The sequence below is a fragment of the Octodon degus genome, unplaced genomic scaffold (genome assembly GCF_000260255.1).
Source record: "Octodon degus isolate 3935 unplaced genomic scaffold, OctDeg1.0 scaffold00033, whole genome shotgun sequence".
Classification (NCBI taxonomy): Eukaryota; Metazoa; Chordata; class Mammalia; order Rodentia; family Octodontidae; genus Octodon; species Octodon degus.
In genome coordinates, this window is record NW_004524609.1 from 12,540,340 (window position 1) to 12,566,098 (window position 25,759).

Consider the following 25,759-nt stretch of genomic DNA (forward strand, 5'->3'; position numbering starts at 1 on the left):
CCATGTTCTCTGGCTTTCTGACATCCTTGGTCCTGACAAGACATCCCGAGACTTGAGTTAGGTGCAAGGCAATGCGAATGACCGGAGCTGCCCCTGTGCCAGCCTGGGGCTCAGGATTCAGAGTTGGGTCACCCGCGTATGTTGGGGGTATCTGAGAGGCCCTGCTGCTCTGCTGCCCCTGCAGGAGGCCTGGGCCTTGAGCAAAATCCCTTTCCCTCCTCCCACTTCTTTCCAGGCTCCTCCTCTGGTTGTCTCTGGCATCGTTTCCGGGGTCTATCACTGTATAGATATATATGCATTTAGCTAATTTTAATTTTCTATTGATTAACACAGAATAATTTTACACTGTTTCTGGGGCACACTGAACTATTCTGACGTACATGTACCCCGTGTCATGATCAGATCCCATTGTTTGCCCTAATTGCACACAGCAGGGAAGAAAAGTTCTCCATCACCTCCTCAAACTGTCTTCATTACACACAAGCTGCTGCCCTTTGCGGGTTTGGCAGGCAAATTAACTGTGACATCCAGGGAACCTTTCGCTGGCCTCAGAGTGAAGGTCAGCAGGCTGCGGCAGTGTAACTCTCTCAACAACTTTTGTATTTAGTGACCACAGCAATTAGAAAGAAGGCCCAGCTCTTTGTAAGACGTTCTAGATAGGTTCCCCTTTTCCCAGTAACAGCGAGAATTCATTTCTTTGCCAGGGTCCCAGAGCAGATGTTCCCTGTCAGGCTGCTCTTTCTGCCAAGCAGTGAGCTTCTGGCCACTAGTGGTCATTGGTCCCCTTTCTGAGCCCTTACTCCTCAACTCCTCAACGCTCCACCTCTACTCCCAAACTATTCCTCTATTCCTACATAATTGACCCACAATTCGCTCCTGGCAGCATCTCCATATTCGAAGCATGCATTACAACAAGCAGGAACAAAAGGTTCAAAAAAAAAAAAGGACATTCTATGGTACAAATTGGCTCATGACTGTTTACACAACCCAGAGAAAGCCCCTCTGTTCACACAGCTGATCAAACACACCTGACGCCGTCCTGCCATTCCCCAACCCCAGCCCCATTAGTAATGACCCATCGTGACTGCAAAGGGCCCAGGGGGGGTCCAAGGGGACAGGACAGAAGATGACACAGCAGTGGCTCTGTCCTCATTCGTGTGCAGCACGCAGGACTTCAGGCCACTGGCCACAAGACCTTCCTACCTGAACAAGTAGAATACACTGCAACAGCGAGCTCACACACAACTCCGGGGGACTTGGGAGCAGAATGGGGCACTGCAGTGAGGGCTTCAGAAGGCCACCACCACACAGATATGCTCAACAGCAAAGAAGCCAATTGTCTAGGAGGCAGAGACAGACACTGCCACTCAGGCACTTTTAATGAAGAAAGTGACAGATGGCATTTCCTTGGAACAGCATCACAGCTGTCGTTCCAACCATCACATCAGCTGTCTGATCCAGGGACAGCATCCCTCTGTCCTAGGAGTAATCAGTTTCCCATTAGCCTTGGGGCCCAGAAGTAAACTTCCAAGGGACTCCTCTTTCTCTTTCTTTTTCTCTTTCTCCAGCTGGGAATTTAAGGCAAGAATAAAGGACAGAGAACACAGGACAGAGAACACAGCCTACCTCCTGGCATACACGTTCACTAACTCCTACCTTGCCATGATCCAGCAGAAGAAATGCCTTTGACCTCATGTTTCCTATGTGGTTCTTCCTAGACCTGTCCCCTTACTGGGAGAGCAGGGTGTCCAGACACCACTGTGGGGCACTTCTGCCAGCCACCAGGATTAAATGGAGTTTATTATCTGATAAGGCTGCATGTGCCCACCCTACACTGTTATTGGTATCACCAGTAACAGCTGCTAACAGCTTGTGTAGCCAGTGGCTGGTGGGCCTGGCTCAGCCACACCAGGGTGTTACACATACACACGTACACAACTCATTCCCAAACTCAACCCACTGGCATGATTTCAGCAAAAAAAAAAAAAAAAAAAGCCTAAAATATCTAGATCACCCCCAACTTTGGTGCTCTTTAAATGTTTCTTTATTTTTACAGTCCTTTGGAGGAGCTATCCTCAAATCACAGGGAGGAAAATTAGAATTAAAGGATGCACAATAAGTAATGGCGTGGGGGCTGGGGAGATGGCTCAGTAGGATAAGTGCTTGACTGGCAAACGCAAGGATCTAAGTTCAATCCCCAGTTCCGCCAAATGAGCTTAAACCCACATTCAGGCTGGCCAGCCTTCCCACCTCACCCTCTATAAGCCCAGGTTGATGGGATTTGTCACCAACAGTCTTATGCTAGAGTTAGATGTGTTGTCATCCCCCGGGGACATCAGAAGCCCAGCAAAGACCACAATCATAGTCACTTCCGTTGGCCAGTTCCATGTCTGGTCTTATGAACATTCATATAGCACCACATCATATTTTCTAATGACATCTACAGTCAAAGTCTGAATGCACCAAAATGTAAACAGTGGTACCATTGGTTACATCACCCTCATCTGATGCCTTATCATTTTTAGACTCCACACGCTACTTAACAGAGACATAATGCTACATCAAGATAAACAAAATTAAATCCACAGCACAGGACTGGTTGTCTCCTAAACCACAGTTTAAAGGAAAATGGTACTCACCAGGTGAGGCATCAGGAGGTCGGCCAGGTAGACGAAAGCAGCCCCAAGTGTGAAGCCAACAGCTACTGGGATGAAGGCAAAAACACCAAAGCCCCCTGACGACGTGGCCATCTCAACTGCTGGGGCCAGGAGAGACCAGTAAGAGGCTGCTAACATGACCTGCAAAACCACAGAGAACAACAAACCACTAAACAAACCAGGTCTCTGAGTAGGGTCCTCTTCTGCTCATGGTCCCATACTAAACCCTACCATTTCACACGTATTGACCCTTTAATCCCAGTTGTTGGGGCTCAACTATCCCACCCAGAAAACCAATCCCTGAACTCATTTTCCTCCTAGAACTAAGTTTGCAAGAACCCACTATGAGCAGGCTAGTTGACCTGAGGAGGATGGAGTTTACTTTGCTGTTGTTTACCCTCAAATTCAGAGGTCCCCAATCAGGGACAATTTTGCACTCCAGGTGACATGAGACCATGTCTGGAGAGATTTTCAGTTGTCACACAGAAGGCAGGGTAGGGAAAGTTGCTACTGGCATCGAATGAGTAGAGGCGCAGGGTACTGGGAAACATCCTATAGTACACAGGGCAGCTCCTGACAACAAAGAATTATCTGTCCCCCAAATGTCAGTAGTAACTTTATTGAGAAATCCTGTTCTAGTTGAATATTTCCAAGACAAATTTCTGATCACTTCATAAGCACCACTGTGTAATAAATAACACAGCTATAATCATTACAGAAGTCTTCTCTATGCTGAACTGAAATCTGTCTCCCACTTTTATGTGCTAGCTCTCTTTGCTCTGCTGCACCAAATAATGTGCCTTTCTTCTGTGCCATGTGACTCCCTGTGAAGTATTTGAAGTCCACCAATAAGTCAAACTGATCTCGTCAGTTTTCTGATCTCTAGAAAGGAAGAAAGGAACTAACATATACCCATCGCTTACTCTTTCCAGAGCTCAGAGTTTACATTTGATAGCATCATAACAGCCCCAGGAGGCAGATAATGTTTTCTACTGCTATTTGTAGATAAAGAAATGAAATGTGGAATAATAGGGCAATTTGCCCTTTTCAAATAGGCAATAAGAGGCAGATCCAGGAACTGGCCAAGCAGGGCCACAATCAAATTAGGGAAGGGAGAAGTGAAGAAGAAGAGAAAAATGACGCTAGTCTCCACTCTCTGCATGTCACTTTGATGAACAGTTCTCCAGCACTGACCAAATGACTCACCCATGGTTGTTCACTCTTACAGATGACGTGACGCCCATCTTGGCTAGAGTACGCCCACCACTCAGCGTAACCATATGATTGTCATCATCAGCATGTAAAATGTTGAATGGGTTTCTAAAAATTACCTAATTATGCCCCGTCTTTAAAATACACCTGCATCACCCAGCTCCAAAATAACATTCAGAGTGACAGACCCAGCAATTACCCAACAGCAGTGAAGAACAAAGCCCTGCATAAAGCCATGAGTTTCCCTCTGCCACCAACCATGTACATGGAGCTGCTTGCTCTGGGCCAAATTCCCCCAGGAGAAATCTGAGAGGGCACCCCAAGAAAGAATGCATTTGCCTCTTGAACCCCAAGAAAGAAGGACAGTATCTCATCTAAACAGGACAGAAGCCGAGGTTGACCGGGCCAACTCCATGACCCAGGCTGCCGTGAAAGGCCATCAGAGGAAGCCTGACAACTCCTTTGCGCTGCTGCAACCCCATCCATCCCCCTTTCAAAATTCATCTCACTAGCTTTGGAATCCAACAGCCCTTGGCAGGTCTCCATGAGCAAGGACCAGAAATACAGATGTCCTTCCTCTTTTTAAACTCAAATTGGAACCATCTAGTAATCAATCCCTCTCATGCTCTCTCCTCTCTCTTCTCCCCTCCTCTGATTTCAGGGCTTCTCATACAGCCCCACAACCCAAAAGCCAATGTCCACACTCTATCTCAGGAGAAAGAGACTTGGAATTCCTATCAGCATCACTTCAGCCCTATTACTCATCCCCTTTCAATACTGAGTCCAAAAACTCCCTTCTATGGCTTTGCATCACCAATTCTTTCCTTTCCCTCTGGGTGACATGCGCACAAAGTTCTCACAGACAAGTCACTCTGTGGAGAGCAGCAAGGTGTGCTGCTCAAGGGAAGGTGTGCTGGGGTCGGGGATGTTTGAACAGAAAACCCCACCAGGTGAAGTAGGTGAGTCCCTTCTTTGGGAATCCCTGGTCTTTATCTTTCCAGTCAAATCTAGAGCACCACCAGATTTCTTTCTTTCCTTTTCCTTGCGCAATCTCCTTGACTCTCACATAACTGAAAAATGACCCGAGATCAGTCTCATAAATGGCACTGGATGGCCAATGTTAAAATGACCACAGTGCCCACAGAAAACATTTAAAACACATGTGTGGTAGACAAGGTGACTATGACCTAATAACCCAAACCTGGGAGCATTTCACCTTACACGGTAAAAGGGGATGTGCTTAAACTGGGGACTCTGAGATGGGGAGATGATCCTGGATTGCCTGAGCAGGGCCAGTGTCATCCCAGATGTCCCCATGAGGGAGTAAGAGAGGACTGGGTCACAATCCACTGTGACAACAATCCACAGCCATTCCACTTCGATGAAGCATCCAATCAAGGTAAATCCACTGAGTCAGAAAGCAAATGAGTGGTTAACAGGGGACACAGAAAGGGGAGATACGGGAGTGATTGTGGGTTAGGTTCCTGCAGCATGAACCCCCTAGACCTTGCTCGGGCCAGGGTGGAAGGTGGGCTTGCGCGGCTCCATGCGCTGCCACATGGTGGTGTTGGACAGAGTGGTTGTTCAGTTTCAGTTGCCTGAACAAGTTCTCCATCATGCTTGCTCAGGAAGGCAAGCAATGGGAGAGGAGGAGTCTGAATGAGTGACTACGAAGTGAGTCAGTGCTCACTTTTTAGCAAATGCCCAACTTTTAATGTTATTGCTTTTTTTTTTTAACCTTCCACACTCTGATGCCTCCACTCCCATGCAAACACTGGTTGAGTAATTGCTTAATATAGTGGAGTTTGTCATGAGCATGGCAAGTGTTCAATGTCAAACTGCCAAACTATTATGGTTAATCCATTGAACAGTCTGCTGATCAAATCACAGACTCATTTAGTGTTGACTTTAAGAAAAGCTACATCGTTAACAGACAGAAAAGGTAAGACCCAAAGACAAGCAGTGGTTTTTCCCAAGATCCACGAGCAAGCCAATGCCACCCAAAGGCAACTATGCCATCTCCAGATGAACTCAGCACCACCCTGAACCCTACCTGGACTTCTTCTAAGAACTTCTGAAAGCTACAGGGTAGAAGTCCCAGCCCAGCCCTCATCAAACAAAGAATCCCAGAACCAATATCTGGGCTGAATGTAGAATGGTAACTGTCAAAAATACAAAAGGTAGCATTAGTGTTGACAAGGACATGGTGAAAGGGAACACTTGGACATCACTGATGGGTATGTAAGTTTGGGCAGCCATGGTGGAAAATAATGGGGAAGTTCCTCAAAACATTAAAATTAGAACTACCCTATGGTCCAACAACCCCACTAGGAGTTTATATCCAAAGGAAATAAGACCCGTATGTCAAATTGGGTCTGCACTTTCATGTTTATTACAGCGCTGCTCACAGTGTTGCCAAGTTCTGAAGGGCTGTACTTTTTCTAGGTGTCCTTCACCAGCTCTGTCACCTTAAACAAAGACTTGAGCAAGATATGAGGTAGCAAGTTGCTTTATATTAAAAGTAAAGTGGGGGGGGGGAGTGTTCTAAGGAGAAGCACTCTGCAGAATAAGTGTGAGAAAGGAAAGCACACCCTAGTGCAGAGTGGGCCACTGAAAGCAAAGGCAGTGTCCTCAAGGCCAAAGGCCACTACCTTTTGGATCCCTGTTCTGGTGTCACATCTAGACTGTCCTAAGAAAACCCTGCTTGCATTCTCTGCATGGCACCAGGTATGGGACTCAGGAATTGTTGCACGCATGCATTGACTCTCCGTGATTGACAGGTCACGCCCACTTGCCTGGCCAGTTCACCACACCCTAATCACCCACCTGAACAGTAGTCAACATATAAAGGAAATGCAGTACTGAAGCACAATGGAATACTCTCCACCAGAAAGATGAAATCTTATCATTGACAACAAGATGGATAGAACTGGAGGGCATCATGTTACATGAAATACGCCTAGCACAGGGAGACAAACACAACGTGCTATTACTCATATACGGAACCTAGAAAAGCTGCTCTCCTAGCGATAGAGAGGAGGCATCCTTGACCTCATTTCACAATGGTACTCCAAAGGGATGGAGAGTAGAACAGTGGGTACCAGAGACTGAAAAGGATGGAGAGCCGTTAATGGATATAAAGGTACAGTTAGACTGGCAGAATAAGTTCTAATTTTCTATTGTACAGTAAGATAAACATGGCAGTAATGTACACTTCAAAACAGCTAGAAGGATCTCAAATGATCTTACAAGAAGGAAATGAATATTTAAGGTGATAGATATGTTAATTAACCTGATGTGATTGCTACATAATGAATATACATACAGCAGTGCCACACTGATACATAGATATAGATAGATAGATAGATAGATAGATAGATAGATAGATAGAGCACATTACGGCTTATGGGCATATAATGTGTTGATTTTCAAAATTAACAAATTTTAAAAGTCTGAAAGGAGTTAATGTCAGCCATAAATTAACATAATTGATCCTGCCAGCATTTCCCAATATTGTGATAAAAGCTGCTCCAAGAAGAACCACAACTAGAAAATGTTGGCAACTAATAAACAGCGGTAATGAACCTGCTAAATGCTTGCCTCTGGAAGATTAATTAGATCTCACCGATGTAAATCTATTAATAGACCCTGCCTGCCTTAGAAGTAGGTAGGGAAACAAGCAATTAAGTAACAGTATAATCCTCTCCTAGCAGCATAACTAATGCCAGGGGGTTCAAAGCAAAACATACACACATCACGCCTCTGGTCCAGGCCTCTGACTCGCAGGCACAGGAAATGACTTCCTCCATCATCAGAGACACTTAAAGGAAGAAGAAGCCGAATGTGTGATGCACCCTGGAAGAGACTGAGGAACAGAAGCAAGGTCTGGGTAGGAAAGCTGGTGCTCTCCAGAGAACTATGGAGTTTAATTACCTATCATGTGCCACTGTCAACGTCTCGCCTGTGACAAATGTAAGATGACTGATTACTAAAATGTTCACCTTAGGGGAAACTGAGTGAGGAGGCAAAGAAACTCCCTGTACTATTTTTGGAGCTTTTTTGAAAACCAAAAATAAAGAGCTTATTAAATTAAATATTAATGATAATATCAGCTATCAAACTGGAGAGAAGACTGAGGGGGAACATTGTGACTGCTGGGCATGAACCGTGCATGAAAACCTTTAAAGAGAGGAGAACCCACAGTTTGCTTTGTGGGGTCAACAAAGTAACGGGCATGGGGCTTTACTACATGGTAGTCGGAGCGTCCTCAATGATACCCACAGCCTCCTCCTTGGGGTTCAGAGTAATTCAGTAACTCACCCAAGGTCAGCCTACTAGAAGTGGCCGAGCTGGGATTTGAAACCCAGCCCCAATTCCAAAACCGTGCTCTTCACTTCACCATCTCCTGCATGTTTGAAAATCTTTAAAAACTGCCATATTCCCAATGTCTCCGACTCAGTAGGGCTAATCAGAGAATAACTCCCCTCTGATAATTTTTAAATGTTTACTATGCTAACATGACAGTCCTTGTCCATTTGGGAACCACGTGGAGTATAGGCCACGTGGTAGCAAATCTATGGCACACACGCTGCAGCTGGCTGTTTGCTCTCATTAAAAGCTCTGTAAGGGTCACCATTACCGGTGTGGGCTGTAGAACGTCTACTTAACAATGGCTAATGGAATATACAGTTCTGTCTCTCCAACCCCTGTTACAGTGAAAGTCTTCTTTCAAGTGAGACATCCTAGGGTGACAGTCTAGAACAAGCTCTACTGGCACAAAGGCAGAGGGGAAGGGGGTAACATGGCAGCCACAGTGTCCCAAGGGGCTGGGAGGTAGAACAGGGAACTGAGACAGACACCCCAAGAAAGCTTCTACTTGGCCTCTCTGGGACAGGAGACCCAGAAGCAGAATAGGTACCCTACAGGGCCCCAGCACAGCCCCCGGAGCCTCTGAACTGACAGCACAGGTGGGCCTAAAAGAGGACTCGGAGAAGCCAAGGAACGGAGCAGTTTGATTCAGATTCTTCCTATTTGCTGTGCACCGAGAAACTGTCCCATGTGACACCCAGCAATCCCCAGCCCAGCTAGCAACAGAGTGCCATGGGGCTAACAGGAGGAGAAGGTGACAGTGTCCATGCTGGAATGAAGGCACCCAGGATCCTCCCATACTTTTGTCCTAATTTGATAATGGAACTCCCGTGGCACTAAGAATCCTGTGTAAAGACATCTACATGATAACCTAACACCCACCTGGACCACATGTTTCTGTTGAAGACCCCCAAAATCACAGCTTTAAATCCAGCAACCTTAAAAGGACCCAAGAAACACAAAGAATCAGCAGATATTTGTAAGCTCTTTCTCAAGTTCCCCTATAGCATAAAACTCACCACTTCCTTCCTATCGTTCTCAGAACCCAACCAAGCTCCTAATACAATCCTTGTTTCCAAAATATCACTCCACAGGGACCAGTACCTTAAAATGCTATTACTTTCCCTCTGGTGTCAGAGGTACCAGCACAGAGTAAGCAAAAACAATCAGCTAAACACCTAGCCCACAGCAGGCAAACCTTTTCATTTCTACGTAAGCATTCATCTTGGAACAATTTCAGCTCTGGAAATAGCAAAGAATTCATGAAGGCTTCCTCGAGGGATGCGTCAGGATACTGTGGCGTGACACACACTGCTAAACATTCCTCTTACAGTCCTCACGGCAGCTTAACTGCTGGAGGAGAATCCAAGGCACAAAGCAAAAGTTCCCCCTTACTAAGCATTAAATTGTTGCCTGTAGTTCATTACCACGCACTGAATATCAGCACCAATTACTCGCAGCTATAAGAAAGGTGCATGGAACGCCATTGAACACAGGAACACCGAGTTGCAAATACCACACTCTGGTCTCTCTTCAGATCACATAAATCTTTCGCCTTTTGGGCTAGCTGCAGAGTAAGTCATTAAAAGTGGGTTGAGGGGCCAGGGAGATGGCTCAGTGGAATAAACGCTTCCCTGGCAAGCGCAAGGGCCTGAGTGCAATCCCTGTTCCGAAAAAAAAAAAAAAAAAGTGGGTTGAAACAAAGGAGCAAAACTCTCACCTCAGGAAGGCTACTGCATAATTAATGAGAAGGCCCAAGCTTGCGATGCATGAAAGTCAAGACACTAATTACCCCCCAAAGTACAGCCACCAAGCTATATCTCTACATTCTGTCTCCAACTGAGACATCGAGATAATTTTTAGAAGTCAATCCACTTGTATCTAGTCAGTAATTACTATACAACCAACATTATGCTAGACCCTGAGGAAAGACCCAAAGAGATCTGGACCCTGCCTTCCCGGAGCTGGATGTACACCATAAAAAGGGAGACCATGGAGAATATCTGCAACGCTATCTGGGGAAGACATCTGAAATGGTAGGCGAGGAAAGGGTTCAGTCACTCCACTAATGGAGATATGAATGTTGTAAAAGCAAAACAGAGCATCAAAGAAAGTGTGGGAAGGACTCTTGAAGACGAGCCATGGAGTAGGAAGGGACACAGGCTGTCTTGCTGGCTGGGAACACTGGATGGCAGAGTGTGGAGGCAAGCACACAGAAGGTGGTGCTGGGAGAAGTGAGCCCTGACTGAGGAAGAGCCTGTGTGTTGGGCACAGTGGGCCAGCTGGGTACAACTGAGCAGCCAGGCTGAGTGGCTTGGACCTCGGAGCATGGGCAGTTGTGTCCAAGCCTGGGTGCATACTACAACCCACTGGAATTTTCTAGTTGGAACCCTCCACAAACCACTGAACCAGATTCTGCAGGGCAGGGGCAGGAGCACAGTGTCCCAGAGGTCCACAGGTGACACCAACAAAGCTCTGCCAGGAGGGCTAAGGGGACCCACATTAGGCAAGCAGCAGTCACCTTGAGCAGAGCGAGGAGGGTGTTTGGGAAGAATAATCGGGCATGAGAAAGCAGAGTGGAGGTAAGGGGGCAGCTGGGCTACAGGCAACAACCACATGTGAGTGAGGTAGGGACTGGTGGAGGCAGAGAGGCCGGGAGGAAGGAAGGAACTGAAACGCCTGTTCAATACGAAGTCACTTGATCAGAAACTCACTCATGGCGGCCACATGAGCTCTGCATTGAGTCAGTCTTCACATTCGGGGCGTCAGTTTCCAGCCATGACTCACATATGAATCAAACCCATATGGGGGCTATAATGTTACCTAATTTGATTTTATCAACGAGCCTTCATAACAGACGAGCTTTGTGTAATTTTATGGAATTAAACGTAACTGCTCAAAATTATGTTACATTCAGATGCAATCACAGTTATTAATTATCACACACTTTCTTGAATGACATAACTTTTGTTGGTTCCGCCCACCCAGTGTCAGTGATGGGCAGGAGCTTGGCTTGCTCTCCAAACTAAGGAAGAGTACTTTTGCTAAAAATGGAAAAAAAAAAAAAAAAAAAAACCCTACCATATGAGCCTGTGGTTTCTCTCCTAAAAGCTGCCCAACAAAAACAAAAATGCATTCATGGAAGGACATAGATGAGTGTCCATGGCAGCCTTATTCATAGTAACCTGAAACTGGAAATAACCCCAAATGCCCATCAACAGGGGAATAGTTAATCACATTGTAGTATATTTATATAAAAATGATTTCCTTATCAATAAAAAGGGACAGACTATCACTGGAACCTGGATGAATCTCAACATGAAAACACTGAGTGACAGAAGATAGCCAGTGTAATAACTATATCTATATCTATATATGTATAGACAGTATACTATACACAGTATAAATGCACGCTGCACAGTTCCACTGAAGCACAAGGACACATAATAACAATCCACGGTGACAGTCATCAATTGTTGCCTGAGGCAAGGGCAAAAGTGACCTAGGGGACAGGAGCTCCCATTGGGATAAGAAAAATGCTCTCTGTCTCATTTTGGGTGGTGGCTCTACAGGTGTTTGCAGTTGTCAAAACTCAGTGGGCTCGCCCCTTGAGATCTGGCCTGCTGCATGCAAATCGTACCCATTTGTTCAGTCTCGTGAAGGCTGTGCAACTCCAGCCTCCGATGCACAGCCTTTGTCTCGCGAACATCACCATGCGCCAGCCAGGCCCTGGAGTCCACGCTGAGACGGCTTCTCTGAGCAGGACCCAAGTCCATCCTTGAGTCCTTCAACACAACCACTAAGAACCTGACAAGGCCCAGGCCCAGGGCTGAATGCCAGGCCAGCCTTTGGCATCCAAAGTGCCAGCAGTATTGGGCAAGCACAGCAGTCAGTCCAACAGGACCCACAGGTATCCGTGCTCAGGGCAACAGGGCCACTGTGTGACGTCACAGGCTCCAGTGAGTTGCGTAAAGTGAAGACAACTACTCAGGATATGTAGCCCCAAGCCCAGTCCTGCTCCAAACCTAAGCTGTCCTTTCCAAGGGCAGCTCAACCTGACAATTACATACAAGCAGCTGCAATGTGGGGCCGCTCACCTTGACTGGCGGGCTTATAGCAGTGACCTCAAGTACACCTAAAACAAGACCATTGTGCTCCAAAGAGAAACAATATTTAGGGTTTTGGCTTGAGTTCAATGCGCCTCTTGCACAAACTCATTACTTAGATTGATAGACATTCAAGTACACTAACTGCTCTGGTTCTCTCAAGATGGATCTTGACTCACTGAATAAAGAGGGCCTCCCAGAATCCTTCAACTTGCCCAAATTATTAATTCCATGCAGACTAAAACCCAGGGTGATCGTGAGGGGGAAGGGCGTCTCATCAAACTTTTCACCAGCTGGTCACCAAGAGGGTGTGAACATGTCATCCCCCCCCCACCCACCCGCACCCCACACATGGCACTTGGCCACCAATCCGTCAGCACCTCTCAACCGGAGCCTGCTGATGGACAATGGTACCAGCTGGCCAGCCCTCCCCGAAACACCACCCTAAACTCATGCTGATCCAATCTGTCCCCAGTTTGGCGGCCAATGAAGCAGCCCCTGCCAGCACTGGAAAGAGAATAGGCGTGTACTCTGTCTGGCTCCACAGCAAGAAAACAAAGAACAGGAATGAGCTTCTCCCACTCCACTCACCTCCCGAAAGAGAGGTGATAGGCCACCAACCTCCTGGCTTTGCTCCTCTCTCCTGGCTCAGACTAACAGGGCGGCTCGGGGACAGGACCCCTAAAGTCGAGGAGAAGGAAAGGTGTCATCTCTCACTCCAATCAAAGTCACAACGCACCCCACTTCTCTTGTCCTGAGTCACTTGAGGGATGCAAGGGACCCCGTGGGTGTGGTGACAGTGACTCCTGGGAGACAGAGGGCAAGAGGTGAGGAAGGACACCTGAGATCTAAGAGGGGACTAGATAGAGTAGGAAAAAGCCCCTTCCTTAAAAGGCCTGACGTAGCAAACAAAAAATACAGGATCCCCAGTTAAATCAGAACTTCAGATAAATAATAAGCGCCTGTTTTGTACATCTCAATCATATTTAGAACATACTTATACTAAAAACACAATCACTGCTTACCTGAAATTCAACTTAACCAGATGCCCTCATCTTAACGTGGCACTCTTACCCCCACCAATAATTGGGCGGTGCGGCCACCATGTTCCTCCCCTTGCTCTCTACAGGAGGTAACATGGTATGCCGAAGAGAAGGCACGACCCTGAAGCCTACCAGGGCTCCCATCCAGCAGCACCACTTCCCAGCGGGAGGACGCTAGGTACAACCTCAAGCCCTCCCCGGCTGCCGATTCTTCATACGTAAAACAGAAGTAGCAATGGAAGACACAGCAACATCTGTGACTAAAACTGACCGCGACAATCGCATCCATAAAGAGGGACCTTGCTCATCTTGCTACCATTAAATGCTCTCCTACTGGGAAACTGAGGCACAGTGAGCCTCAGGACTTGAATTAGGTCACAAGGCTCGGATGGGACCAAACACAAAGCCCAGCAGGTGTGGCTCCTGTGGGCGATCCTTGTGTTTTGCTTCCCAAAGAGCTGGGATGACAGGCATGTGCCAAGCCTTAGAGACGGTCTATCAATGTGATTCCCAGCGTCACATTTAAATAGGGGGAAAGGGATCTCAGCAGGAAGCCAGAGAACTCAAGGCGACAACATTCATAAAAAGAAAAACCTGTCATTAATATCAGGGAGGCAAAAACACATAAGTAAGGTTACAAGAAAAGCCAGCATGCCAGAGAGAAACTTTTTTTTTTTTTTTAAGGGAGAGCAAGTGAGTTTGCAAAAAGCTAAAATATAGCCAAAAAAAGAAACATTCATTCTCTTTCTGGAGTCAAAGCTGATTAGATTTCCTATCATGGAGAACAAAACAGCAAAGAACTGATACCCAGAGAAGAGAGAAGGAGGGATCCAGTCCAGGAAGCCCAACAGCCAACAATAAAACTAATAGGGAACAGAGGGCCAGAGGGGAACCATTAAAGAATGCAAAATGATGTTTGAAAGATACTGGTTTCCAGATGTGGGACAAAATTTCTCAAGAAACTGACAACAACGGCCACTTCTGCACAGAGGGGGAGACCCACAGAAGGTACATGAGGAGAGCTGCTGTCTTGTTCTTTAGACACCTTTTAGTGACATTTGCCTTCTCCAGGTGGGTACCTCTACAGGTCTCTCCTAATAGAAACCGAGCAAGGATTCAGAGTATCAGGACCCAACTAAAATGTCATTCATTAAGGATCTCCTAGGGGCACGTGCAATTTTATGTTCTTCCATCAGACCTCAATAAAAGTGAAAATAAATATCATGTTGAATGCATGCAATGGAATGGTATACAGCCACTAAAATAACAAAAAGTTCAGAATAGAGTAAAAGAGAAACATTACACACAACACGATCTCCCTCTGTCTCTCCCCAGTCTCTCTCTTCTCTCTTCTCTTCTCTGTCTGTCTCTGTCTCAGTCTCTGGCTCTGGCTCTGTCTCTCTCTCCCTCTCCCTCTCTCTGTACTGGGGCATGAACCCAGGGTCCCCACAGAGCTAGCTACATCCCCAGCCCCCTTTTGGATTTTTTTATTTTTCTGACAGGATCTCACTAAGTTATCCAGGCTGGACTCCAACTTGCAAGCCTCCTCCCTCTGCAACGGCAGATTTTGTAAGTAAACATAAAATAAACACAGGATAGGTGACTTCCGCTGCCGAGAATAACAGCCAGGAGGAGTTTGTGTGGAGAGTCTACCCCACTGAGGGTGTGTAAAAGAGGTACTCAGTAAAGCCAAGGGCTGTGCTCTCCTGAAAATTGGTCTAAAACCATGACTCATGCCAATCCCCACATCCTCACGCCTCTCCTACCCACACTACAATAATCATCATACACTGAGAATTGACCAGGTACCAATTACTGCGCTGAAGACTTCAACTAGATCTATCCCTTAGACCTGCACAACCATGCTATAGAGGAGATAACACCATAAATCTCCAACTTACAGATAAAGAAAGGGAAGATCCCAAAGTCTAGGTAACTAGCCCAGCGTCGCACAACTAACAAGCTGAGGATCCAGGTTCAAACCCAAGCCAGGGGACCTCAGACTCCATTCCGTAGGCAGAACGAGGTCTGCTAGCAAGTCGGCCCCACCTCCCGGTGCCCACTGAACTCTGCCCTGAGCTCACCCCACGAAACCAGTGGCTTGAGACATTTCCTGGCATGACCACATCCTGAGACGTCCATCATAATTGAATCATGGAGAGATTTTCAAAGTACTTCAGAGATGTAATGAGTTTGCATTCAATTAGATTCTTCCTTCATTGGGAGAATCAGAAGGACTGATTTCCTTGTGGGACTGGAAGGAGGGTTTCTCATGGCCTGTTCGGAGACCACTTTGTGGTGTCCCAGTGACACAATCAGCATGCTCTGGGGTCCAGCAGTTCCAATGAGGCAGTAGGCAACCGAACCATAGGAAACCTCCCATGCTTGCAGCATGCTCATTCAACCCTTGCTTTAAAAATATTTTTAAGGGGCTGGGGAGATGGTTCAGCGGTCCCAGCACTTGCCTTGCAAGCGCAAGGACCTGCGTTCCATCCCCGGTACAGAATGCCACGCTCACCCAAAACCCTAAGCACACTGAGTCAGCCACCAAGACTGGACATGGTGGTACATGCCTGTAATTCCAGTGCTGGAAAGGCTGAGACAGTAGGATCACTATGAGTCGAAACCACATAGCAAAACCCTATACCAAATAAATGATTTTTTTTTAATTTTTTTAAATAAAAATATTTTTGAGTGCCAGGGACACTGCAGCCCTTTTACCAGGGACAGGACACAAGAATGAAAAGGACAATCTCTGTGCTTCCAGTGCTTCTGCCTGGGGAGGGAAGAGGACACGCAAAGGAGCCAGCAGCCATAGATGCTTATCTGAGACTTATTAGTCCCGTCCTGCAGGAGGCTCAGGGGTCAAGTGGAGGAAATTTTCCTTAAGGAGCATGGTGAGGAGCTGGCTCCCAGAAAAGGAATGGACTGAGTGAAGCCCGGGTGCAGGGGCCCAGGTCCACGAGGGAAGGGGATGCTCCTTTTCCAGGTGTCAATACCTGACCTCCCATCCCAACTCGCATATGGCCAGGAGGGTCCCTATCGCACACCAGGTGGCTGCTGGCTCTGTTCAGGAGGGAGGGGCTCCCCTGAGGGGCACCATATGAGATGGTATCCCAATTAGGGTGCTCTGCCTTGATTCACGAACATGGGGTGACAGAGAGGGAGAGTTCATGCTTGTACATAGGCACAGAGAGGCCTCAGAACAGACCTGGTCTCCAGAGAGCGAGGGCCCCTTCTCAACCTTCAATTCATCCCATGAACATTTGTTAACTTACTGCCTACAACCAAAACCTATATTTATTGGGAATACGCCTATGGGCCAGGCATAGTTTCCTAGTGTCTTTATGGATATGCTTTTGATTGTTTTTACAGTATTAGGGATTGAACCCATGGTCATTGCACTGAGCCTCAACCCTATATTTGTTTTTGTTTTTTTAATTTTGAGACAGAGTTTCATTAAGTTGCCCCATCTAGACTCAAATTTGGGATCCTCCCATCTCAGCCTCCTAAGTAGCTGGGATTACAAGCCAGACTCTGATACGCTTTTAAAGACTGTCATAAATGATGATGCCCTACCTACTCCTGCCAGGGTCTCTCTCCCTGCCTGTCCATCTCTCTCGATTCCACCTGCCTCTCCAGCATGCCATATGTCCTAGTATATAATTTATCACGTGACTCTGCTAGAACAGCAGCGCTGCCAGGGCAGGAGTTTTGGTTTTCTTTGGTCACTGTTTCATCTCCTGGGCCAGAACAGGGTCTGGCACCCAGCAGGAGGGCCATGCCAACAGTTGTACAAGCAGAGAGTGACTTAGAAGCTCACAGGAGAAGAACCAGGCAGCCCAGCCACTGAGGGGGAATATTCTGGACCAGGAGGACCGCTCCTTCCCTCCACTTCCCTGAGTATCTCAGGGCCAGTTAGACACACAAAACCAGCATGGATGCTGCCCGCTTCTCCACGTAGATTGTGCAAAGACTAAAACCTACAGCTACACAGTCACCACAGGAAACAGGTAAGGTACTGGATGGGAAAGCGTTTGAAAAATATAAAGCCATGTTATTCTCACTTAGTAATACCAGGGGGCTCAGGCGCCCCTAAGATGCATGTGTTCCCCCCTATCAGCTCATGGATGTCCCACCCTACAGAACTCTGTATCATTACAAACTGTCGGGTAAATTCAAAGCCACAATCTATTTAAAGGTTATATCCAGGCAATGACTGTGTGTCCCTTCCTCTGTCTCAAATACAATACTAATCCGTTTTCCCCTCATTTACGCACTTAACAGATACATTCTTTTTTCCACCCTCCTGGAACTAACTCACTTAGCTCCAGGACTGTCGTCGTTGATTTCTTCCCAAGAAGACCAGAGCTTCAGAAACTAAGAGTGGTTTCCAAAGAAATGCTAGAGAAAAACAAAGAAAAGAAAAGAAAAGAAAAGAAAGGGAAAAACTTGCACGCAGAGGTGAGTGTGAAGACACCCAGAGGCACGCATGCGCACACAGATGCGCGTGCACACACGTGTATGCACGCACACTCCTGCTCCTCAGATGCACAATTCTCCCACGTGGCCCAGTGGCCGCGTCCCTTTGGCTGGGTGATGCAGCTGCAGAAATTGAGCACAGGGGCTCACGACCCAGAGCCAAAGTCAGATGCGAGATTAAAAGCCAAGACACTCTGACGACAAAGGTCGGCCTCTACCTGTACCAGCAAATGAAGAAAGTGTCTCCCTGGCATTTGTTCTCCTTTCTCTAGAAGGCACAGAAGCATTAAGCAGCCAGGACTAGATTTATCCTCACAGCCTTCCGCGGGATGCCCGGAGGTCAAAGGACTTGCAGCTGATCGTGGGAGTCGTAAGCACAGCAGCTCTCTGGACTCCCTGGACCCCTCGTCTGAGCCACAGTGCCCTTTGCAGTGCCGGGTCACTGTTCTTCCCTGTCCCAGCAGGGTTCTTCTCCCCCAAGGAAAGCAACAGTGTCACTGGGGTGCCTGCGGGAAAGGCCAAGGTCTCATTTCATGGTGTGGAAGCCATCTGGAAGGGGCAAGGGGTAGAAAAGAAAGACAGCTACCTTCTTTGTGCATCCTCAAACAAACCTCCCCAGGCCAAGGCAGGCCGCCATTGTCAACCCATTAAATCTGAGTTCTCTGGCTCCGCATTTCTCCCTGTACTTGTGGGGTTAACAGGAAGAAGGCCCTGGCCCTGGCTGGCAGCATCCCGGTGCTCTGCCCAGCACACACACCGTGAGTTTCCTCTCTCTCCTACCCTTATCTACAGTCACTTTACATTCACAAATAAGGTTTATACAAGAAGACAGAACCTCCCCTGCAAACGGGGAAGAAGACAGAGTCCTGATTCTGAGAAAATTTTCTGATCCAAGAAAAAAAAAAAAAAAGCAACACAAGTACAAGCTAATAAAATCAAGTAAAGTCAATACATAGAATGTTAAAGGAAAACTAAATGTGCCTTTCCCCTGCGTCTTCCAGTTCCACAGCCTGGACACACCTGCCAGGAGGCTGCACACCCTTTCCCCAAGCAAAAAGATTCTGGGAGATTAAATGTCTGATCCACACAGACCCAGCCTACCCAACGCTAATTCTTGCTCCACAGCCTGGAGACTAAGAATACAGCCCAACCCCCACTCACACCCCGCAGGAGATCCCCAGTACCTGTGACTGATTGCCAAAAGAAGGGCGCCAATTCTGGAGTCTGTCAGCAAACAGGTCTCACCTCCACAAAGGGGAGGTGGTAGCCACAGAAGAGAGCCCCTATGTTTTTTAGACTCTGCCCTCTAAAACCAAAGAGCCAACTTCCCCACTCCCCTGAACCTGAAAAAACCTTGCAACTTGCTTTGACCAATTAAGTGCGGCTGAGGTGCCTCATGTTAGGTCCAAAGTCAGGGTCTCTAGGGTCTTGAAGCTCCACCCTGGGCCTCTGAGAGCTCATCCACTGCATGGGTGACAATCCCAAACCAGGTGCCCCACGTGGAGAGGTGCAGTCCACAGCCAGCACCGACCAAGCCCTAGACCTCCCACTCCCCCAAGGCTAGGGGAGCTGCCCAGAGACTACAGCTTCATGAATGACTCCAGCCAGGCCAGCAGAAGAGCCACCCAGTTGATCCTAGCCAAGCACAACCATAATAAGTTGCTGGGCTGGTGAGATAGCTCAGCAGTCTATGCGCCTGCCTGCCAAGCACAAGGACCTGGGTTCAATCCCTGGTACCACATGCTATGCCAGCCCCAGGTTCCTGGGTGTGCTGTGCCAGCCACCAAAACTGGCGCATGCCTGTAATTCCAGTGTTGGGGAGGGAAAGATAGGAGGATCACTAGGAGTCTGAGCTGCATAGCAAGACCCTGTACCAAATAAACAAATGATTTAAATAAATAAATAAGTTAACTTAGCAGAACGTTAGCCATTAAGTAGGCTACAGATGGTCGCTAGGGGCTAAAGGAAAAGCAAACCCTAATTCTTTTTCCTTTGCTGTCCTAATCACTACCTATAGATAAAATCCAAACAAGCTTAGGGTTTTGAACTTTAGCCTAAGAGAATATTAAGGGCCAAAAGGGACAAAGTCCAGACTATGTGTGAAGGGTTAAAAACCTCAATGTCTCAAAATATACTAAGTATAAACATTCTACCCACTGAGTAAACAGGAAACCTCTTCCCTCAGAAGTTGGTCCAAAAAAAAAAAAAAAAAAAACCCACACATTTTCTTGGTAAAAGAACCATGACCCTAGGCTGGGGAGATAGCTCGGCGGTCTAAGCACCTACCTGGCAAGCGCAAGGACCTGGGTTCTATCCCCAGCACTGCATACTATGCTGGCCAGGGAAGCCTGGGCACATAGTGCTTGCCACTGAAGCCAGGTGCATGCCTGTAATCCCAGCACTAGGGAGGCTGAGACAGGAGGATCTCTACAAGTCCAAGAAGACTGCATAGAAGACTCTGTACCAAATTTAAAAAATGAATAAAAGGTTAAAAAACAAAATTAAAGAACTATGACCTTGAAGAAAGAAATGATTACTCTTTATGACCCAACTAATCATATTAATGTGGCCTTAGCTTTAATTCAACACAAGTGCCTAGATGCCTTCTCTACCATTCTAGAAATTATCACTCAGCAATGAACTCTAACCACACCTTGTACAGCCACATGTGGTTTTGGCTGAATCCTTTCATCAAAGACAGAGCAGAGAAGAGCAACTAATTTCTCACGGTGTTAGGACCTGGCTTCTCAGTGACAGCCCCTGCACTTTAAGGTGGCTTCTTACACACTCCAAGGAGCTTGGGAACTTCCTGTATGTCCAGGAAGTCGGGGCTGTCTGCGGTACATCAGCCACCCGGCACCTGTCACACATTACATGGGGCTGTGGCTACAGAGCAAACGCCAGGGCAAATATCCTGGTCGCCCCACCCGAGTTCTCACACCTACCTCTGTCACCATGCTCAATTTGCTCTGGAGGAATAATCCCTCTGTTAGCCACTGTTATTCTTTGTTTTCACTCCAATGAAAGGGACGTCAGGACACATGGCCCAGGCCTAGCCAGCTAGTGCACTACTTCCCCCACCCTCATTGCCCCCAGCATGGATGCCATTAGATGGGTTCAGCATCTCCAGGGATGACCCGAGTCTCAAGGCCAAGTCCACTTGTACCGTGGAAGTAGCTGCCTGCAACATATGGCGGGACGTCCTACATGGAGTCACCCAGGGAAAGCTGGGCCAGGAGAGAGACAGAGCCAGGGGCCACACCGTCCTCTAATCCAGAGTCGGGGCCATATGACTGTCTGATCCAGGGAACCTAAGGTCCAGAGCTACTTCTGGGCTTGTACTCTGATGGGCTAATCCGTCTCTTTTCTCCCTGACAGCAGAGTGGATTAGGCTTCCTGACACTGGTAACACCCTTGCTGATACAAAGAGACCAAGGGGCATATGTTTATGATATACTCTTTATAGTACTTGAATTTCATACCAGTCTATGACCTACTTCACTTAGAAAGAAGCTACATGAAGAAATAACAGGGCCCATTTAAAAAGCAACATACAAAATACACTCTGAGATGATAAATCAGCAACCGTGTTAAGGCTCCAAGTTCTCTCCGCCTGGACTATGCAACCAAGCACACCAGCTGCCTGCTCCAGCTCCTGTTCTCCCCTCTTGCAGTAACAGGACCCCAGTGTATAGCTGGGCATATCACTGTGCACCTGAGGGACCATGTATCCCACCCTTCCTTGCCATGAGATGTGTTCCTATGAATAAGATCTAGCAATGAAATACATGAATGGTGAGGCAGGGTTTGAAGGGAAGCTCCTTCCTTCCTGTTACGTCATTGTCTAGAAGACAGGTGTGATGACCAGAGCTCTAGCAGCTACTTTGGGCCAGAAAGATAAAGACTATCTTTCAGGGGAAAGCAGTGAGCAAAAAAATGGAGCCTAGATCCCTGATGATTACATAACTTTCCCAGCCATGGTCTCTAGAACTCTTCTACAGGAAAGGGACCTTTCTAGTGTAAGCCACTACTTTCAGTTCCTCTCAGTCAAATATAGTCCCAATGGATACAGATCACCAAAAGAAAAGTGGCAGGAAACATCACCATCATTAAAGCTAGCTGTAGGTGTATGGTTGCCATGGGGACCACCACAACACACACAGATTCCAGAGTACAAACCCACTCCAATGAGAAAGGCCTGATGTAAGCCTAAGAGATACCCCTCCCCCATTTCTTGTCAAGTCCCCCTTGACTCACAAACCAGACAGTGATGCCAGAATCAGCAGCCCCAGAGAGCCTGGCCATGCAACATGGTTCCTTGTAGGTTTGGCCGTTACTGGCTGCCTTCACACTTAAAGCACTGTCAACTGAGCCTCCCAGTTCTCCAGTAGAACCAGCCTGCTCTTTGTCACTTCCCATCTCCTCGTCCTCCACCGGAAGTCAAGGCCGGGTCCTGGGTCCTGATGCAAGAGCTCCAACCTGCCTCTCAACTGGCAGCCACTCGGGTGCACTCCCTCTGGCTGAGCCATCTGCTGCCAACAGAATGCCCTGCAGCAGACCACTCCTGTCACCACTGGAACACTTCTGGGGATGCCCCATCAACCCAGACAACAAAGCACCAGCTGCTTGCCACAAGCCTCCAGGCCTCAGCCCACCTCTCCAGGGTTGGTTCCCAGCCACGCCAGTCACCAGGCCTTTGGCTCGTACATTCTGAGGTGCTGTTCCCTCGACCTGGAATTCATTTCCTTGCCCTCCCCCTTCCTCTGTCAAAAGCCAGTCTATCCTTCCCATCTAAGCTGCATCCACAAAGTCCTGTCTAATTCCCCAACTAAAAAGTAACCTTGCTGTCCCTGAGTTCCTGCACCTTGAGTTCACTAGAGTCCTGACACATTCTGAACCGCCTCATGACTACAGATGAACCCAACCCCCCTCCTAAGTAGACCCATGAAGGGCAAAATTATATCTGGCTTCCCCACATCCTCTGTCACAATGACCTGTGTATACCACTCACACACTCAAGGGCTGAGGAGTGGCCTCTCCTCCAGCTCCCACACTCCAAGCAGCCACCCTCCAGGAAGAAAACCAACAGCTATTCTGCAAACAGAACATCCGGCGACCATCTCTCTGAAATCACACCAGTCCTTCGCAAGGCTCCGATTACTGGCTCTTCTCCCCACTTGTGTGCAACCCATCGCTAAAAAGCAATAATGTGCACTCCCACAGCGGCCTTTCCGCAAAGCACTTGTGTTAACAACATGTGCAGATTTGGCCTTGGCACACAAAGGCTAAAGGATAAAACTAAACCAATTCTGACTCTTGTCTTGTACAATAACTGAAAGGATCTTTCAAAAGAGCCAACAATAATGCCTTTTAAAGGGATCGGTACCAAAATGCGTAAGAAAAATGATGTCAGGTACTCTGTTATTTAAACTGCAGCCAAAGATACTGAGATCCGATGAGTTTCTAGCAAGCCAGCTAAACACTCAATTAGGTTACAAAAAAAGGTTGGGGCAGGGGGGTCTTTGGGAACGATCCACACTCCCATCTGTCTGCATTTGGTGGAGCATATCTGATGGCAAAAATGCTTCCCACAAGTCCCTGCCAGTCCTGAGGATAATTCACACACAGCATACAATACAACGAATACCACGTGCATCGAGTTTTAAACTCAAGATCATATCTTCCAACCTGTGCAAAATCTGGCCTCCCGCCTTTCTTCTGAAAGGGCCAAGGAGCATAGAGGAAGGACTTGTTTCCCCAACTAGTGGCTTCCCACTTCGCCTGACCAACCGGAAATGAACCTGACAATGCAACTACCCTCTTCTCCAGGCCAGACCAGCCAGTGCTGGAAACCAAGATCACCGTCCGTTATGGTGCAGACAGTCAACCACCGGGGTTTCACTGGCGAGCACAGGCAGCTTCCTCCCCTGCTGTCCCGTGTCCCAGCTCCCAGGCCCTGCCCTTCCTGTCCAGCATCCCTGTGACCTCGCCCCCAACCCTGCCTTCTGACTCAGCTCCATGCTCAGCCTCACAGCTGTAGGCAGCCTTTGAGTGGAGTCGCTTTTGCCAAGCTCCAGCTCACCCTTTATTAAACCATGGTCCCTAGCAGAATGACAGCCCTGAGCTTTGGCTGCACGGGGCAACAATCCCAGAAGCTCTGAAAACTCTTGGTACCATTTTCTACCCCATCAGTGGCACGCCAACACCCCCCTTCAAGATGTGCTGTGGTTAGTTCATGTTACCCACACCGGTGTAGGGCTGAGGGTGAAAGCTCCTGGGTGATTCGGGGATGAAGCCAGGGTGGGGTCCCTGTACCAGAGAGGGGAGCCTCCCCAACGCCAGGGAGCTTCTTGGAACTGAACCAGCAGTGACCTCAGGCCAACCCGCCTCACTTTGTGAAGCTAAATTCTAACAACAGTTGCAAAATTGAGCTGGGAAACCAAGTTTCTTTCCTAATCTCAAATTGCAGGCTTCTGCCCTTGAGCATCTCTCCTGAAACACTGTCCCTTACATGACCTAGAGAACAGAGCAAGAGTCAGATCCATCACACACCCCTGAGAAGACATTCCCTAAGGATTTTTCAGGAGACCTCCCCAGAGAGGGGGTAACAGCAGCAGTGAATTCACAAGCCAAGCCTGGCTGCCCTGTCTGAAGTGTCCACCACAAAAACAAGGTGCCTGTAGTTGTTGATAGAGTGTGTCAACTTCAGAATACAAATCCCAAGTAAATCAGCTCAGCAATTCCACACCCTACAGTGTGGAGGCCCTACCCTAGAGTGACTCATCACTTAAAGGATATAAAAAGGAACTGAGGAAAGATGGAGCGTTACGTTTCCTCAGAGGAGATCTGGTCTTCCCAGTCGGGTTGGACATCATCTTCTCCTGGCCTCTAGTGCAGACTCTTCCATGGGTTCCACCTTGGATCCATCAGCCTTCCTGTGCAGACTCAGCAGCCTCCTGTCGCAGACCCATTGGCCACCTGATACGGACTTGCACGGACACTGTAGTGAGCTCCAGACCTGGGACTGAATCCTTCAGTCTTGGGTGTGCAGATGCCTTCAGCACGCTTCCTCATCTGACTCTGTGTCTGACCATCATAAGCCAGCCTTGTAACTTCTTATACATTTGTACATCTTGTATTATAGCTGTTTCTCTAGTAAAACCCTGACTGATGCAGTGTCCCCAGGAATCACCTACCTGGAGCACCAGGCTGTCCAGGGAGCATTCCAAAAGCCAGCAGGGGCCCAGCAGCACAGGCCCTGGGCCTCAGAATATTCCACCACAAACACTGCAGGAAGGACAGCAAACTTGTTCTCTAATGGGCCAAACAGCAAATACTTGAGGCTTTGTGGGTGCACTTTTTTTTTTTTTTTTTTTTAAGGACAGGGTAGACAGCATCTCACTGCATAGATTGGATTCATAGTGATCCTCCTGTTTACAGCTTCCCAAGTGCTGTGATTACAGGCACGTGCCACTATGCCCAGTCCCAATTGCTGTCTCAGGGCTGGACAAGATAGACACTGGAGGCAGGAGGCAGGAGCAAGGGAGGCCAGCAGCCAGCTACTCTCGCACTGTAGCTTAAAGATGAAAGCAGGGAAGAACAAAACAGGAACAAGAAGGATCGAACTCCTAGACCCTGCATCTGCCTTAACAGGCACTTTAATCCTCTGAGCTATTTGAGTGCAGTCTTGTTGCTATTCAACTATGCCATTGTGGTACAAAAGCAGCTATACACACTGTGTCAACAAATGGGGATGCATTCATTCCAATAAAATTTTATATACAAAAATGGACATTGGAACTGAGACCAGGAATGTGGCTTGCATGTCTCTCTGCTAGACAGAGAGCATCTCTTATCCCTTTCTTCTTCTTTTTTCTTTTTTTTTTTTTTT

At 47.6% G+C, this 25,759-nt stretch overlaps 1 protein-coding gene across 3 annotated transcripts in view; it reads right to left on the reverse strand.

The window, feature by feature from the left end:
* Slc39a11 (solute carrier family 39 member 11) overlaps nt 1-25,759 on the reverse strand; it is a 416,634-nt gene that overhangs the window by 373,298 nt on the left and 17,577 nt on the right. For all 3 annotated transcript variants that reach the window (XM_023714149.1, XM_004630059.2, XM_023714148.1), the window contains exon 4: nt 2,640-2,798. In XM_023714149.1, coding sequence (XP_023569917.1) covers nt 2,640-2,798 — 159 coding nt within the window. The remainder of the gene's footprint in view (nt 1-2,639; nt 2,799-25,759) is intronic.